The sequence below is a fragment of the Coniophora puteana genome (assembly GCF_000271625.1).
Source record: "Coniophora puteana RWD-64-598 SS2 unplaced genomic scaffold CONPUscaffold_11, whole genome shotgun sequence".
NCBI lineage: Eukaryota > Fungi > Basidiomycota > Agaricomycetes > Boletales > Coniophoraceae > Coniophora > Coniophora puteana.
The window spans coordinates 1,850,305-1,865,306 of record NW_006913063.1 but is presented as its reverse complement, the minus strand read 5'-3'; the positions used below and the strand labels follow the sequence as shown (position 1 = coordinate 1,865,306).

Genomic DNA, 15,002 nt, shown 5'->3' with positions numbered 1-15,002 from the left:
ACGTCGCCGACTTATACCCAAACCAGCCGAACCACATATCGCACAACTACAGTCTATCACTCACAATCGGTCCCTGCTTCACCTGCCTCGCGCACAAGCAGACCCTCGGTATGCAGCACCCCGGCATCAGTATTATCGCCCCCCAGTACCCCTCGTGCTCGATCATCTCGCTCGCATTGGCCCGAAAGTCCACTTATGATACATAGCCCTACCCCATCGCCACGCCGCCGATCTCACCATCCCATCCTGCACTCGCCAACGCCGCCTCCTGCCACTCCACAGCCTGCACGATCCCCTTTGCCTGCAGGTGTGCCGCCACCTCAACGCTCCCCTCCACTTGCACACGCCCCTCTGCCTTCACCCCCGTCGCCAGCCGCACTCTCCCCTTCCCAATCTGTTCCTACCATTCCTCGACCAGCCATTCCTCACCCGAGCTCATTCAAGAAACCTGCTTACCACGTCAAGAAGTTCTACGTCGTCTCCCGCGGGCAGGAAGTCGGCATATTTTACGATTGGTAAGTGTCTTGTTGTCTATTACCTATCAGGACACTCATACATAGTTAAGGAACGAAGTCGGCCCGCGGGTGCACCACGTTGGCTCCGCTGTTCAACGTGGGTACCCCACGTTTGAGGAGGCGCTGGCTGTGTATACGCGAGATTACAAGGACGGTTGCCTCGATCCCGTACCATTTGAAAACGGCCCATACTGGCCGCAAGCACCTCCGGCCCCTTCATCATCGCCTGTCATCCAGCCCCAGGATGACATTACACCACTGATATCAGCACTCAGTGTCGAAGAAGCCCACGGAGGTCCACGCAGGCGTAGATAGTTAGCACAAGTACATATAATTTTGTACTGTTTAGCTGTTCTTATGCAACCGTTTATTCATCTTATGTCACGTCAGAATCAGTGGGCCTTTTGTTTCGATAAGCACAAGATAAGGAGGCAACGTTTGAGCGTGCCTGAGAGCCGTGCGATTGGGTGGACTCATAGTATTGGCTAGACGTTCATAACTTGTACACAAATGTGACGCGCGTGAACTTGCGAACTCGATAGCATTCAACGGCATTTGGTGCACATTATCAATATACCCTTCGACTTGGGATTTCATGGCTACTCAAAGACCTTGAACTCACAGTAGCACATATTCTGACTATAAGACGACTCCTACTACTCAGGGTTCAATGCTCTGTGTTGAACGACAATTATACGTGAACGTTCTGCATAGCGTACTATAGCGTACTATAGCGTGGGTACGCTAAGCAGCGGATATAATAAAATGTCAGCAGTTGGTACTTAGATTGGCTACGCTATGAGTACGCTATATTACCCCCTAGCTGTTTATTGTATTTTCCGTACTGGGTGTGTACATTGCATTAGGTATTTAGTACAATTGCTAGAGCAGCGCAGTATCAGCGAGCGAGTTTTGAACGCAGTACAGATAGTCATTGCATGACATAAGTCAGGTTTCCATGTCGCATGAGGTACAGACTAGGTAATCTACATGGTAAAGTGTCGGGCACCAGAGATACGAGAGGAGGGGAGGGCAGGCGCGTACTCGTCAAGTTTTACAGAAATGAATACAACTTCAGAAAGAACGTGGTGGGTGAGCTCCAGGACCTGAGTGAAAATATCCTGGACCACAAGAGGGTCTTCGAAAACTTCCTTCATGTTGACGTTCTTGAGCGCAACAAGGATATCCCTCCCATGACGAACGTGGTCGTCGAGAAAATTGACCCACGAGTCGACACCATCGGGAGGATGTGCCTCTGCACGGCGCAGCTCACGATGGAACTCCACGGCCCAATCCTTCTCGCTCCCCCACTCCAGTGTCCAATCCTGGATCTCTGCACGAATGGCTGCGACAGATGAGCTATGAGAGGTGCGAGTCGCGAGGTTGGCGACATGCTGGGGTGAGAGATGAGAGTTGGGTTGAGCGTTAGGTGGGATCGACAGGCTGGGGGACAAGGAGGAGTGCAACGTTAACCCCGGGTCCGTGCCGCGTTGTTGCTTAGCTGCGCTTTTCCTTGCAATATGAATAAGTTTATATCAATTAAAAACCGATCGTTAGGTGAGCTTACCTCTCACGTTGCCTGAATGCATTGAATTGCGGCTTGATTAGTGAGGTAAACCCCAGGCGCGCGGACACACGCACCTTGCCGCGCGAAGCCTACCCAAAGTCAATTGTCTTTCTCGCGCCCTTGATTTTGCGTCAGTTGAGCATATAAGTTGGATGGAAACAACCCACTCTGGCTTCTTTTCGAGCCACCGCAGCGTAGCCTCGCGCTGTGCAGTCGTCATGGGTGCCGGTGAGGCCAGGAGGTGGACGATAACGGAGCGACGATGTCGATTGCGATAAGTGATCAATCGATCAGTAGGGGTCAAGACACCGGAAGTGTTCGGGTTATGCCGATGACTGTGGACCGGGTTAAACCGGTCGGTCGCGTACAGCCGTGTCGGCTGTCACTCTGGTCTAGACGCCTGTCAGCGTCCCCCTTACCTGTGACAGCGGAAGTAAAAATGCAGTGGGGAACGGATACAAATTACGAGGTACGTTGATCAACGACTCCAGCAACTGCACACTTGATGTTGTTCTTATGCTTAGACTGCAAGACGCCTTCCTCGGTACATCGACTACTGGAGACTGGTCTTCCGCGCCCCGTGTAGATGGCCCGGGACAACTGTACGTGTTGTATTGCACCGCTCACTTCTCACACACTTTGTTTCTACAGTATATTTCCTCTGCTATACGACAACGCAGCATCGGGCGCACCTACATTACTAGGACATCGCACCCGGCCTACGGTAATCTCGTTCCTACCTATCCCCTAACCTGCCGGTCCCTCCAAACGTGACGGGACTGCCTTTGCACCTTTGGCAGTGTATGCGACCTTAGCACAGTGACCATGTGCGATATCCTACAGCGCGAGTATCCTCTGATTGGCGTCTGAGAAGACTATCACGAGCGGTTGAAGGCACCTCCTTGCTATCCCGGCAACTCTGGCATGGTCTTGTCGCGCCTTGCTATGCTCAATCCCATGCTTCGTACGATCATGTATGAGTGGTGGTAAGCGTGTATTTTACTTGTTAACGTGTTAGCAATGAGGCAACGGGGCTAAATCCTCTGTAGGGTTTGCCAACAACTGACCACATAGGCGCTGAGGCGTGCCAACAGCAGCGCTTATTTTTGGGCGCCAAACTATGTGGTGAGCTTTCAATTCAATTGGCGAAGAACACCTACTCATCCATAGCACGTGATCTAGTAGGCACGTGCTATAACGCGCTCTCGATTCAACATGATAATTTGTACTTGTTAGATGCCAGTGAGTGACAAATAACACCCCGACTATAAAAGCGTTGAAAACGGACGCACTCGTCCATTTCCGTTTTTTTCTCTCAAGGATCAGCCCGAAGGCTTATCGACACCCGCAAGATGCAGCCCTACGGTCATGAAAACTTCCCTTCTCCCGACTACACCAGCTCTGAGGCAGCAGGGACAGCCTCTGGTGGCCGCGAGGGCACCTACACCTCGTTTCAGGATGTTTACCTACCCCTCCCGCCTCTCCCACCCACCGGCAACACCCCATCGTATCCTGGCGTCTACGGATCCATGTCGCCCGATACATCATCCCTCAAGTCCTTCTCGAACCCTGACGATGGCTTCGCCAGCTTCGCCAGCTTCGCCAGCTTCGCCAGTTTCTACTACCATTCGCACTCCGTCAACCCAAGCCCCCTCTCCCACCTGACCCCATCCCATGCTGATGGTAACGTCCATCTCTCAACGCCTTCCATGGACCTGCCCCTTTCTCCGCCGCCTCGCCTCCATTACACCCCCCCGGGCCCTCTGTCCCCATACAACGTGTCAAGCACCCTAGACAGCGCGCTTGACACGTTCGACAGTGTCTCACTCGACGTGTCGTATGGTCAAACAGACACCTTGAGCACGTCTGCTACTCTTGGTGGCACCGCGGGCATGCCAACGTCGGCAGGCGATGCCAGGATGGGGGACACGTCACTATCCTCCGGCGGCGATGCCAGCAAAGATCCATCCAGTGACGAGGAAGAGGAAGATGCGGGCGATTCGGACGAGGACGATGAAGACCGCGCCCCTACCGGTGCAGCAAAGGTCCGCAGCCTCCTCGACACCCGTCCCTTTACCCTCGTCGCTGAGGATGAAGACGCTGTCGAGCGCTCGAGGGAGTGGCCGGGTAGGAACCCGGATCGCACGGATATCCAGCCCTCTCGCCCCAGCATTCCTCTCACCGCTGCTCAAAAAGAAACCCGCAAGGCGCAGAAGGGGGAGAAGGCCCTCCACCACGAGCTCGTCCTCGCGCGCATCCAAGAGCTCATCACCATGCAGGAGACTGAAGTTCGGAAGGCGGCTTCGGATCTCAACGAGAAGCCCGACAAGATCAAGAAGCTCCTCATTGCCAACACCCACTACAAGAAGACGCGGAAGGTGACGCTGCCGAACGCCATCACGCATTACATGTCCACGCAGGCCAACGGAGGTGTGTTATCAATGTTTCATCGTGCTGAACTATACTAACGTCTACTCTATCAGACCGTGCGATCGGCGAGAAGGCTCTACTCGACGATCTCAGAACCCTCGCCGCCCACGATCCCAACCTTCAGAACCTGACAGACGAACAAAAGGAGGAGCTGAAGACCAACCTCGGGGACCATCGTTCTCTGAAGCTCGTCGGCATGCGTGGCGCCAACAAGCTGGCGGCTCAGGACGTGAGCTCGACAACGTTCCATATGAGGGATGTCGTAAGTCATCGTCGTCTTCTTCTCCCTGCTGTTGTACTAACTATCCTGAGGCCGATAACCTCGCTCTTCGTACAGGTGCGCACGTCATCTTCATGGTCACGCGCGGCCATGTCAATGACACATTCCCTACGACTCTTTACGGCAGCGACAACACGCTTCGATTCTTCCATGAATCTCTCGGCCGGCCAGCAGGCGACGTCAGCAAGTTGTTCGAGTTATGGGGGGCCGCGAACGAGCAGAGTACGTACCAATGCTCATTTATTCTTATCTTTAGCTCAACGTCTCGCACAGACACCGCCGAGCGCGACGACTTCAACATCGTCCGTGGGCAGTGCAATGACCTCATCCTCATTGGTCTACGTACGTCTTTCAATTACCTTTGCTTATTCTAACTACTGACGCGATCCAGGAAACATCACCCATATGTCTGGCATCACCATGGAGTGGAAGTACTACGACACGCTCATCGTCAGGGATCGGCACGTTAAGCTCATCGGCAGGCCCGAGGATGAGATCCCCTTCGGCAACCTCTCATGCGTTCTCAAGAATGGCGACGACGCCAAGAAGCTGCGCACCGAGCTCCGGGCTAACCGATGCAGATGGATCAACATCACCGCCGCGCAGGCCGCCGAGCACATGAAGAAGGTCGCGGAACGGACCGCCTCGGGAACGGGCGGGAAGGTTCGGAAGCAGCGATCTGATGCAGGTAAGAAGCGGGGCCCTTACGCCCGCGCCGAGCGCCCGCCCACTGCCACCAAGAAGACGACAACGCGTTCTCGTGCGCCAAAGACCCCTGCCGTCATCGATGATTCCGACGAGGAGAACGTGGACGTCGCATAATATATCCTTCACCTACAATACTAACACTAACTAGGTTATATCTGTATTTTTGCTACTGTTGCTGGTAATAAACCCACCCCTGCATTCACGTACATTGTTACCGATCATAAGAACTGTCTAAGACGCCTGAAGCGCATCTTGAGAGTGTATTAGACAGTGAGGAGGGGCTGAGATCTTCGTGGGAATGCGAGGGAGGCGGCGGCGGCGGCGGGCACAGGCGCCAGGCACCGGAAACTGTATCCGTATCGGGCTATATTCCATGTGCACGGTCTAGCAGGGCCTTCGGACTTTGACAGGAGGTGATTGACATCTATTGACAGCCTGCCGGGAGCAGTACGGCTGCCCGGCTGACGCTATGACATAGGGGACGGAATATGAGGGAGGGATGGCTCTAAGTCCCTCAGAAATAAAAGAATTATCGGGGGAAAGGGGAACGCGGCTGGACTATAGCCAACTTGACGTGACGTGCATCACCCACATCACGTCCAATTACACCTGTCATGCGGGAGTGACAGGTGCTCACGAGATAACGGATCAAAAATTTGATCTGACTAAAGCTTTGGATCGGCGCTTCAATACGAACTTGTAATGCATCCGCTTCGCGCGAGTCAACCATTCGCCGCAGGCAACCTGCGCGAAGGAAAGGGAGGGAAGGGTAGGTAAAACTACAAGCCATTTTCGCTGAATTTAAAATGCATTCAACACTTTCGATCTAGGAAAGAGCCAAAAAGGAAACGATCAAATTCCCAACAAATCCCCGCAGAGATAGCAGCCCCCTAAAAAACTTCAAGGATCTACTTTGGGGACGCTTTTTGGACTCGCTGAAGGATCCCACCCAAACTAATTATCGAAGTCGATGCTTCGAGCGATGAGCGCTCATAATAAAGCCAACCGACGTTAAGGCTTGTAATCTAGTTCCTGGTATCGACAGTGCAAATCTTAACGGTTAAACTTTAACTTCGCTTTTAGCAGCGCTATAGAAAGTCATGATCCGATTGGCGTTGTAATATCGTGGGTGCTTTGAACAGTAATCTTCAAGCATAGTGATTATGGGGCTAAGGCTATGTATCATACAACGGACGTAGCAAGTGAGAAAGTGGGGCATACGTATCAACCTACAATGCATCGTTCAGAGCGTTCTCTGTTTCTTCCGCCTTCTACTTTTCTGAACCTAACCTGTCATCGCATCCCAAGTTCTAATCCCAATGCGCGATGATGCTCTACTATCGTGGCTAAGACTTGCTGGGTAGTAGGGAAGCGAAAAATCTTTGTCAGTTGAAGCGTAGGTACTGATGCCGAATGCGTTGTCGGCGGAGCTACCCCGAGAGTGCGTGGGTCTAGAATGGTATCCACGGAAACTGAGTAGCAGACGTGGTGCAAGAATATAGCTCTGCAAGCTAACAAGGGTGGGACCGAATGCTAATAATGTCAGCTGTGCATGAATGACGAATAAGCAAGCTATCAGGCCAGTATTGATGAGCACAGACCTGAGTTTCACTGAAGTAGCCGGCTGTGAGTGTGACGGTGCTGCACCCTACAACTCTATACAAGCAGTGAGAGCACGTTGAGAGGTCAGAAATCATAGCTTACACAATAAAGTAGACCACGTTTTGTGTCAGAATCAGCTTCATCCACGAGTTAACAGACCAGATGCCCAGATATCTCTTCCGTTCTGCAGCATGTTGGTAGTACCCGAAAAATGCCAATCCTAGTAACAGGAGGCCGAATGATATGTCTGGGATTCTCGTTACGCTGACGAACATCTTGTAGTTCCAACTATTAGGCTCGGTGCACACCCACATGAGCAGAACGTTTTCAGCATGCCCTATTGGGATACTTTAGATGATCCCACACAAAACGTAGACACACTTACCTCGGTGCTCCGTGCTAGGTATAATTCCGATGATGTTGAAGACGTCCATGGCAAGGAAGGCCACGAGAAGGAGGGCAAGGATGGCCTTTGATTTATGGAACATTGCGTGGATACGGAGAACCATAATAGCTGTTGATTCAATGGAGTCTAATAGAACCCAAGGCGTTGAATAGAGATTAGTAGCAACGGTTAGAACGAAGCTTGACCATGTGTAGGTTTGGCTAATGGCGGTGCCTGATACACAAAAACGATCAGCTCACTGTATCACAACTACAACCAGCTCGATACTGACAGCTAACGTGGAGGCACAAAAGATCTGGGAATGAATTAAACAATTGTAATGGTATAAAAAGCCTTACCCCTATGCCATGGCGAACATGTTAAATATTGGAAGAATCATTCGAGAGAGGCGGCTTACCATCGAAGACAGTGAAAACGTGGTGGTTACTAGACAATACAAAAAATCAGTTAGGAATGTTCAGAGTACCGTTACTTTTCCTTACTTAGGATGGCAAATCTGGTCGGATAGTCAACATCATAGATTTGCGGTCAATGTAAGGAAACATACATAATCATGGCTACAGAAAGGTAGCGACACTAAACGGTGTGAATATGGCTCATAATGCTGAAAAACAATCATACAATGAAGTAAAGCCAGGACACAACGGTCAGTTTTCGATTCTGCAAAAGTTTCAGACCCGGTCATCGCTGCGATCATAGGAGCTTACCCATATAAGGTCAATCTTTTGTTCAAAGCGTAAGCTTGCATAAGAAACAAGGGGGTCATATAAGCTGTAGACTGACCTCTCTGTCCAGATTGATTACTGTCGAAATCCATCAAGAACAGTATTGCTATGTGGTTAGATTTTATCCCAGACTCACTGCAGTCGTATACGACAATTGTTGCGATTGCGGCTGCATGTTTCCGTCTGCTTGAGTATATGACCAGGCTAGTGACTGAATATGCGCTCACCCACACAGAAGCTGGTGTCTTGGATATAAGTAATATTAGAAATTACCTCTGACCGCGCTTCAGCTTCAGACTGGGGCATAGTGCAGATATTGGCCAGATGGGTTGGCAGAGGGGCTTCTATCCTATCGAACTGCTATCTACGATACCCCATATATGAGGCATGTGGTGGCTATTGAGCGCCAGTGGAGTGTAAAGGTTTACGGCAAGGCCGGAACAATCAAGACCCATGTTATAGTTAGACATTATAAACATATACACTCGCACAGGAGAACGTCCCCCCTAGGCTGACTTGGCATTGTTAGAATACCGAGGAGTAGGGCACAAGACCTATGACACCTATCGACTCGAGGGAGCACCTTTGCACTGGGTTTGAAAAGATAAACAGTGTGACGTCCGACTCGAGAACCCCTACCACCTTCAGGTCGTACAATGAAAGAACGTTGATTACTGGTTGCACGGAGATGGGATGCGGTCCGGTGCCTGAACTCACGGAATATCCCTCTCGGGCTCCCGAAATAGTGTCACATGGTGTGAGTGTATACGCAGATGACCTGCCTGTGGGCGCTTGTATGGTTCTCATGCAGCAATCCAGTGCACGCAGAAGCTTTCTGAAACGCACCGATCTGTGTGGCGGCGACCAGTGCATCAGGTGGCAGCTCCATATCGAGTAATTGTGAGCCATACAATGGGACAAGCTATGTTTGAGGACATCGCATATGAGATAATGTTTTGGACGAGGGCATAACAGAATGAGGGTTCTATCTACCCTTGTCCCCGATTTTACGGTGCTGATATGAGCCGATATCCCTCGGACATAGTCCCTCCCAGTATCGACTCTCCGAAGCCCCGGTCACTGGGATTACTCGAACAAACAACAAATTGTCATTATATCACAGCGCGGTGAGGTCTGAATAACGCTTCAACTGAGTCTGGTGGAAATGTGCATTTATTCACAGCCAGCCTTCTCCTAAATTATCTATGAAGGTATCGAGGAGAATGCCCATGCTCAAGTTGAGGGATTTAAAATAAACAAAATTAGCTATAATATGATATCTTTGGCGAGACCGAAACCATTGGCTGGCATCACTATACCCGACAGGATCCCTGGTCCAAGACAACGCGCAGCCCAAGTTCCAGAAAACCTCTTTTTCCTATCGCGAATCGATTGCCCTCTTAGCGTCGCGAGCTACCCTCTTGCACCCCTTGACGAGAAAATCACTAATCTTCTCCTTAGGCGGGCTTTTCTGGTTCATGTCAAGAGCCGTCATAGACCAGGAGTACGCACGTTTATACTGTCCCATCTGTATCGCTGTCTGAGAGAGACTTCCAAGAGCCGTCACAAGTGTTAAGCGTGCCCTGTACGTGATGCTGGTGTATGCGTCGCCCGTCAGGTCGGCAAAGGCGACGATAGCCGCCGCGAGCTCCGCAGTGCCGTTGAATATGACGCTGGAGCGCGGCAAATATTTTCCGACCTCCTTTGACTCCATGTACATGGCTTCTTCTATATGATCCTTGGCGCGGTAGAGGGATATCGTAAGAAAGCGCCGGATAACGTCTGGATGCGTCATTTGCTGTATTTGAGTGAGTGAGGTCACAGGCGACAGGCTCTCGGGTGCTTTGTGGAGAAACTGGGTGTTGTTTAGCGCATTTCGATGAGCTAGTATAACCAATAGACGTGCGAAAGCCGTAGGGCCGAGAACGCGCTCCGGAGCCACGTGGAAGGGATCAATGTAGCCGTAGCGGTCCATCGTCAGCAACGCCCATGATGGCCAGTTGCAGATGTCTTGCGTGCGGTGGCGCTCTTTCTCGTCATCGATCTTGAAGCTCGCTTGGTATGCAACTGTGAGCAGGGGGTAGAGGTCGACATTTTTGACTCCAGTAGCGTCCGCGAAATGTGTTAGAGTGGTGATGAGGCGAAGAATAGATATACGAGAGCAGCCTGTGTCACAACTTGAACAATTCCATCAGACCATGGGTCTTGATAACGGGAAACAATGCACTTGCCAACTCTCCTGTATATCCTCTCAGTTGTCTCCTTTTGAATGTCGACTCCTCATCCCTGTAGAGTGTCTCCGCAGCCGCGAAACTGCTATAAGTGCGCCGTTAATCAACGCTCCCTGGGCTCAAGAATCCCACCTCTTATCTTACCGTTCGAATCCCTCAGAATCATTACACCATTTTTCGGCGACAGCCCACGCCTCCACAAGCCTGTCCACCCAATTATCCTGCGAAGTGAGAAACTGTAGTGACTGGCCCAGCGCTCTTGCTTCACCGGCACCACAGGCTGTAGTTGTTACTGGCGGCACTCCAGGAACTGCGTCGGGTGACCACTTGAACAAAGCACATAGAGCCTCGCAAGCTAACGAGCTTGTTACACTATCGGGGAATCCATAGGGAGGCTCGAGAATCATGCAATCCAGAAGCAAATCAATGATTGTCGGAGTCTGCTTGATGACTTGGAGCAGTCGCTTTGACGAAGACGTTCTGTCCGTAGAGAGTAAAATACGGACATAGTCAAGAGCGTAGAGCTGCGCTTCACCAAAGAGTCGCCTAGCCATTAAACATCGAAGTTCATCATTGTTACACCAGGGGTCCTCCGCGCTTAGTTCGCTGAAACTCCATTGCCATTGTTTTGCTGGATCGATGAGCTGGTCGGAGTAACCATCGCTGTCTTGCAGTGCAAAGGAGCAGAGCGAGTGAATGATAGCACCTGTATCGCGAGGTGACAGCCTTTCTGAGAGGAAAGACTGGCGACACAGCTGAGCTAGCAACTGAGACGCTAAGCGGCTGAACAGTAGCACGCGATGGTACAAAGTCTAAGTTTATCAGGTAATATTATATAAGGTAAAATGTTTTATGAAATTACTTACTGTCGAGCATAACTGCAGAACACCTGCTTTGAGTTGCCTGTCGAGCACAGAATGACGCTCCTCGAAATTCCCCGACTTAGACACATTGATCAGGATGTTCCAAGCCTGGGCCTGAGCCCCTGATAGTAGAATCTAATGCAATGAGGTTAACGAGGGCTCCCGTTCGTGCCTTAGGCGGTGATAATCAAGATAGTTACTGCTCCTGAGGACGAAATGAGTGAGCCAAGAAAGTCAACACACGTGACGAGCGGCGCGCCTTTTCTGGCCAGAGCGCGCAGAGAGCAAGGTGGCGATTGCTCTTAGACTTCAACCGCCACCATCTCTCGCTCTCTGCAAGCTCACCGCTCGCTCGAATTCTCTCTGCTTTTTCCTACCAATGCCTCCTCGTGCTCTCTCCTCCGCTGCGCCGTCTCGCGCGTCGGGCTCGGTGGGCCCTCGTTCCACCCGTCGGTCCTCGCCGGCGGCGGCTCCCTCTGCCTCGCCCGCCGACGAGCTTGTCTTGCCTGGGGAGTCCAGCCCCGCCTTGGACTCTGCTGATTTTCTCGATGACGACACCATCATGGCGGCGGTGGACAACGCTCTTCCGGCTACCCTGCTCTCTGAGGACCTTCCTGACCTCATTGAGCCTGAGGACGAGGTCGACGATTTTCCTGCCCGTGCTCCGACCCCTCCCCCAAGTTTTGGGGGGTTGGATCACTTGGGGGCGAATTCCATCCGCAGGCGCATGCCATCCGAGTCCGATTCGGTGGTGGCTCCTCCTCCGAAGCGTTCCAAAGGCAAGGATCGGGCTCCCGATCGGGCTCCAGCGCCCGAGGCTTCTCACTTGGCCGAGGACGCCCTGTCCTTCGCGCCGCCCTCCGTCTCTGCCCCCTTCGCGCTGCCTCGTCCCCGCGTCCGGTTTGAACACGCTCCGGAGTCCTCTGCGGCTCCGGCCTCCTCCATCTCGGGTACTCGCATTCTGCGGGAGGGCTCCCCTGCACTCGCGCCAGCGGTCCTTCCGGCCCTGGCCTCGGTGCCCCGGGCTCCAGTGGCTCCCGCGCTCGTGGCTGGCCTCTCGCCTGGTCTGATCGCGTTCTGGGAGTCTCTCTCAGACGACGGTCGCCAGCGCTTGGCCGATCACGTCACGGGTAGGGACAACCTCCCGGGTTTTGCTCAGGCTCCCTTTCCCCCGCCCGCTGCCCGTGAGTACCTCTTTCCTCTCCTTCCTTCGGCGGGCCTCCAGGCCCTCCTCGTTTCCATTTCCCCCCCCTGCACGCTCGCTCCCGCCTGGTGCTGATCCCTCCCCTCCCAGGTCTGCCGCTTCCCGGTGTGTACCGCACTGCCATGCCGGGTGCTCCTGCCCCCGTGGCTCCCGTTCCCACTCCCGTTCTAGCCCCCGCACCTCCTGCGGCTGGTGCGCGTCGTCTGCCAACGACTGACTCCCAGCTGAGCGGCCTTACGCTCCCGGATCCTCCCCGGGTCGTTCAGGCGGTCAAGGCGGGATGGGTCACGCACATCCCCCTCACTACCCTTACCAATGCCGCTCTCCGTGGGCTCAAAAACGGCCAGTCCACCGACCGCACAGCTACTATCGCGGATTCCGGGGTTCTGACCCTCCTCCCTGCCTCTTGGGACCTCGACGGCGAGTCGGCGCTTTCCGTCGGTGATTGGATGCACGCCTTCCCGTGTCTTGTCAGCATCATCCGCGCCCACTTCCCGGAGCAGGATCCAGGCGATGCGTCTCGTTGGGCGGCCATCTGGGCTGAACACGGTTGCAAGATCCGCGAGCACCCCGACCTCTATACAGAGGGTCGCTGGCCCGTGTTCCTCCAGTACGATATCGAGGTCGGGCGCAACTTTGCGTCGGGATCCGAGCCTTTCAACCCGTCCATCTGGCAGGAGCGCGTCTGGTCGCGCTTGGTCACGGCGTGGCAGATGGACCGCGTCAACATTCTGTTGGCGGGTCAGCAGGTTCCGCCCTCTCGGGCGGTGACTGCCTCTGCCTCCTCGTCCTCTGCCTCCTCCTCATTTCGCGCATCCTCCTCGGCCACTCGCACCTCCACTCAGCGTGCCACCCGTGCAGCTACATCTCCCGACCAACGCTGCATCTTCTGCGGCGCCGTCGGTTGCCGCAACCGGGCCTGTGGCACCACCTCCACGGTGTTCCTCACCTTCCGCGACGGCAAGTGGACGACTTCTTCCAACGAGTCAGTTTTCTTCGCCTTCAACGGTGCCGCGGGGTGCACTCGTCAATCCTGCAAGTTCCTCCACAAGTGTTCTCGCTGCGGCGCGTCTCACTCGGCTCAAGCCTGCGCTTGAGTCGGGTCTTCTCAAGGTGGTGACGCCCCTCCTCTGGCAGGAATGGGCGATCGCGCTGGACGACGCTGGCGTCCTCCACGAATTTGCTGATGTTCCTTTTGGTCTCCGCGACGGCTGGCGTCTCGGCGTCTCGTTCCCTCTCATTCAAACTTTTGCTCCTCCAAATCATCGCTCCGCTCTTGAGCAGCCCGGTTTCATTCTCAACTACATTAATTCCGAGGTTCGCGAGGGCCGCTACTCTGGTCCGTTCACGCGTGACCAGCTGGAGGCTCTTGTGGGTCCTTTTCGCACTGGCCCGCTTGGAGTTATTCCCAAGCCTGGCTCTTCCAAGTTTCGTCTCGTGCAAGATCATTCTTTTCCTCGTCACAACCCGGCTTTCCCTTCTGTTAATTCTGCCATCGACAGTTCCTCCTTTAAATGTGATTGGGGCTCTTTTGCTGACTGTTATCTCCTCGTCGCTAATGCTCCCCCTGGAACACAGGTGTCTGTCAACGACGTCGAGGCCGCGCATCGCCGCTCCCCCATTGCGCCCGAAGATCAGCCGTACGTCTGCGTCCGCGTGGACGTCGACGGCGTGCCTCTCTTCTATGTCGACCATACCGGCTGCTTTGGCTGCACTAGCTCCATGGGGCTGTTCGGACGCCCTGCTGACAGCATTGTCTGCATCTACCGTGCTCGCGGCGTTAACGATATCCTCAAATGGTCCGACGACTTCACGTTTTGGCGGTACCCCATCATTTTCTCCTTCTCTGGGCCGTGGTCCTATTCCTATGACGAATCCCTTATCTTTTCGGTTGCTCGCGAATTGGGGTGGCCTTGGGCGCCTGCCAAACATCTTCCTTTCTCCTTTCTCTTCAGTTACCTCGGTTTTGATTGGGACCTCCCCCGCAAAACCGTCTGCATTCCAGAGGCAAAAAAGACGAAGTACCTGCTTCGCATCAGCACTTGGACTCCTGGCTCGGCGGTTTCACTTCGTGAATGCGAGAAGGTTGTCGGATGCCTTCAACATTGCTCTCTCGCACTCCCCGATGGCCGCTCCCGCCTGCCTTCTTTCTACCGCCTCCGCGCCGGCTTTCATGACGATATCTTTGTTCACCATTCTATCCCCCCGTCCGTTCTCCGAGCTGGTCTGGTCGAAACTATGGTTGCAATAATCTCTGCTCCCTGGGACGAGTCTATACGCGACGATACACCTAATCTAGTCAAGGGATACACGGCCAACCAAGGTGTTCTCGACTTGGTCGTTATCTATGGGAAGTGTTCTTGCTCGCATAAAAAATTGGGTGAGGTCGTCTGTGAGCTGAGGCTCAGGGACCTCGAACATGTGTTGGATTTCAGCATCCAGGTCTGGATCAAAAGGAGCCGGTACTTCGT

At 53.4% G+C, this 15,002-nt stretch overlaps 5 protein-coding genes across 5 annotated transcripts; 2 read left to right on the top strand and 3 right to left on the bottom strand.

Annotated features, from left to right (window-relative positions):
- Window positions 1-195: 195 nt before the first annotated feature.
- On the top strand, window positions 196-830 carry CONPUDRAFT_157215 (uncharacterized protein; the record flags this gene model as incomplete). The annotated part of the gene is made up of 2 exons (XM_007774120.1): window positions 196-515; window positions 566-830. The coding sequence occupies 2 exons, from the start codon at window positions 196-198 to the stop codon at window positions 828-830; spliced, it is 585 nt and encodes a 194-aa protein (XP_007772310.1).
- A 671-nt stretch (window positions 831-1,501) lies between these two features.
- On the bottom strand, window positions 1,502-2,302 carry CONPUDRAFT_75784 (uncharacterized protein; the record flags this gene model as incomplete). The annotated part of the gene is made up of 4 exons (XM_007773732.1): window positions 1,502-2,027; window positions 2,083-2,094; window positions 2,157-2,201; window positions 2,250-2,302. The coding sequence occupies 4 exons, from the start codon at window positions 2,300-2,302 to the stop codon at window positions 1,502-1,504; spliced, it is 636 nt and encodes a 211-aa protein (XP_007771922.1).
- Window positions 2,303-3,434: 1,132 nt separating this feature from the next.
- Window positions 3,435-5,614, top strand: CONPUDRAFT_75783 (uncharacterized protein; the record flags this gene model as incomplete). Its single annotated transcript, XM_007773731.1, has 5 exons — window positions 3,435-4,512; window positions 4,566-4,774; window positions 4,825-5,014; window positions 5,066-5,134; window positions 5,184-5,614. The coding sequence occupies 5 exons, from the start codon at window positions 3,435-3,437 to the stop codon at window positions 5,612-5,614; spliced, it is 1,977 nt and encodes a 658-aa protein (XP_007771921.1).
- A 1,171-nt stretch (window positions 5,615-6,785) lies between these two features.
- CONPUDRAFT_75782 (uncharacterized protein) lies at window positions 6,786-8,539 on the bottom strand (the record flags this gene model as incomplete). Its single annotated transcript, XM_007773730.1, has 11 exons — window positions 6,786-7,046; window positions 7,102-7,148; window positions 7,262-7,322; window positions 7,411-7,439; window positions 7,488-7,721; window positions 7,906-7,934; window positions 7,991-8,004; window positions 8,056-8,112; window positions 8,292-8,311; window positions 8,370-8,402; window positions 8,461-8,539. 11 exons carry the CDS (start codon window positions 8,537-8,539, stop codon window positions 6,786-6,788), a joined length of 864 nt encoding a protein of 287 aa, XP_007771920.1.
- A 1,072-nt stretch (window positions 8,540-9,611) lies between these two features.
- On the bottom strand, window positions 9,612-11,447 carry CONPUDRAFT_62229 (uncharacterized protein; the record flags this gene model as incomplete). The annotated part of the gene is made up of 4 exons (XM_007773633.1): window positions 9,612-10,410; window positions 10,454-10,549; window positions 10,636-11,276; window positions 11,331-11,447. Coding segments are annotated over 4 exons (1,653 nt in total), but the record flags the coding sequence as incomplete, so codon positions are not given.
- Between the last annotated feature and the right edge of the window lie 3,555 nt (window positions 11,448-15,002).